The sequence below is a fragment of the Monoraphidium neglectum genome (assembly GCF_000611645.1).
Source record: "Monoraphidium neglectum strain SAG 48.87 unplaced genomic scaffold scaffold02891, whole genome shotgun sequence".
Classification (NCBI taxonomy): Eukaryota; Viridiplantae; Chlorophyta; class Chlorophyceae; order Sphaeropleales; family Selenastraceae; genus Monoraphidium; species Monoraphidium neglectum.
In genome coordinates this window covers 7,170-8,860 of record NW_014010737.1, presented here as the reverse complement: position 1 = coordinate 8,860, position 1,691 = coordinate 7,170, and the positions used below count along the sequence as shown (strand labels likewise).

Below are 1,691 nucleotides of genomic sequence, written 5' to 3'. Positions count from 1 at the left end.
GCTGGAGACCGCGCGGTTGCTGCTGGCGGCGCCCTGCGGCGCCGACGAGGCGGCGCGCGCGCAGCAGTCTGCGGCGCGGGCGGCCGCGCAAGGCGCGCTGGGGGCTGCGGGGCTGGCGGACTCGCTGCTGGCGCTGACCCTGGATGGCGGCGGGGTGCCGTCCTCAGCTGTGCGGGCGCAGGTGCGTGCCTCGGGGTATGGCCTGCAGGGTCATGAGGGCGCTCACGGAGTCAACACCGTGTCGGTGGCGGTCAAGATCGCGCACCTGCAGGGTTGACCGCCCCGCACCCTTGTTGCAGACGCCTGCGGGCGCAACGCCCTTCAGCAAAACGCGGCCTGATAGCCTATGCGGGACCCTCACCTCACTGGTCCCCCCTTGTTTCCCCTGTCTTCCTCGTACCCTGCCCAGGCCCTGCTGTGCCTGGGTGACCTGGTGGCTGGCCACCCCGCCAATCAGGAGTACCTCAATCGCTGTTGCGTCAGCGTCCCCGCCCCCGCAGCCCCCCCGCCCGTCGCCGCAAACGGCGGCCCGCCCGCCTCCCCACGCCGCGCCGGCTACGCGCCTGCGGGGGCGCAGTCCCTCTGGGGTTCGCCCGGGGCCCAGAAGCAGCAGCAGCAGCAGCGGACGCAGCAGCTGCCGGCGCTGCACGCCGCGCTGAGGGTGGCGCTGCTGGCTGAGTCGCCGCGGGAGGCGGCTGCGGCAGCGCACGTCATCGCCTGCTTCTGCCGCGGCAATCCTGAGGGCCAGGTGGCGCTCGCGTCCACGCTGGCGGTGCAGGGTGCGCGTTGTGGGCGCGGCTGCGGTCTGCTGGCTGTCAAGCGCTGCCGGGTTGCAACCCGGAAAAATTTCAACTATTGCTTGGGCCGAGGGCGCCGTGACATGTGCGACTGGACGCGTGTTGGTGTTCTATACCTGCAGTTTAGGGGGAGACATGACGAGCAGGCGAAACATGTGTGCCCTCAGCTCTGCTTGTCATTCCCGGGAATGGATGGCCTCACATGCCGCCACCTCGAATCAACGCCGGCAGGGCGCGGCCCGGGGCGAGACCCCTTTGGGGAGGAGCTCTGGAGCGCGGTCAGCGGGGCGGGGGGCGCGCAGCAGCAGCACCAGCAGCAGCAGCCTGCGGCCGCGGCGGGCGTGCAGCGGGGCGCGTGCGTGCTGGCGGCCATTGTCGGCGGCAACCCCGCGGCGAAGGAGCGTGCGGCGGCGGCGCTGGGCGGCGGGGACGCACTGACGGACGTGTGAGTGGCGTTTGGGGCGCTTGGGTTGCTTGGTGCTGTGCTGTCAGCGCGGAGTTGTGTTGGGGGTGGAGCGGAGGCTCCGCCGGCCCGCTCCCCTCCCACAGCCTGAGCCATCTGGTGGCTAACGCTTTTCCTGCATGCCAGGCGCCCCTTGGTGGGGTTCTTCCGTCACCACCGATTGCGCCCGTCGCCTCACCCTGCCTCACCAATCTGTTCACCACCACCTTGCAAGCCGCAGCACCCCCCCACCCCGCCCCTACCTTGCCGCCCACCTCTCGACAGGCTGACCCAGCAGCTGTCGGAATCTGCGCGCCGCGGCGACGCCGCCGGCCGCGCCGCGGCCTGCTCGCTGCTGCGGCTCCTGGCCGCCTGGTGCGAGGAGGCGCCCCCCTTGGTCGCGCAGCTGCTGGCGCCGCAGGGCCGCCTGCCGCTGCTGCTCGACCTGGCGG

At 72.1% G+C, this 1,691-nt stretch overlaps 1 protein-coding gene across 1 annotated transcript in view; it reads left to right on the top strand.

The window, feature by feature from the left end:
- Positions 1–346: 346 nt before the first annotated feature.
- MNEG_11756 (hypothetical protein) overlaps positions 347–1,691 on the top strand; it is a gene marked incomplete at both ends in the record, with an annotated part of 4,483 nt that continues 3,138 nt past the window's right edge. The window contains 3 exons of the mRNA XM_014039774.1: positions 347–779; positions 1,029–1,242; positions 1,525–1,614. Coding sequence (XP_013895228.1) covers positions 347–779; positions 1,029–1,242; positions 1,525–1,614 — 737 coding nt within the window. The remainder of the gene's footprint in view (positions 780–1,028; positions 1,243–1,524; positions 1,615–1,691) is intronic.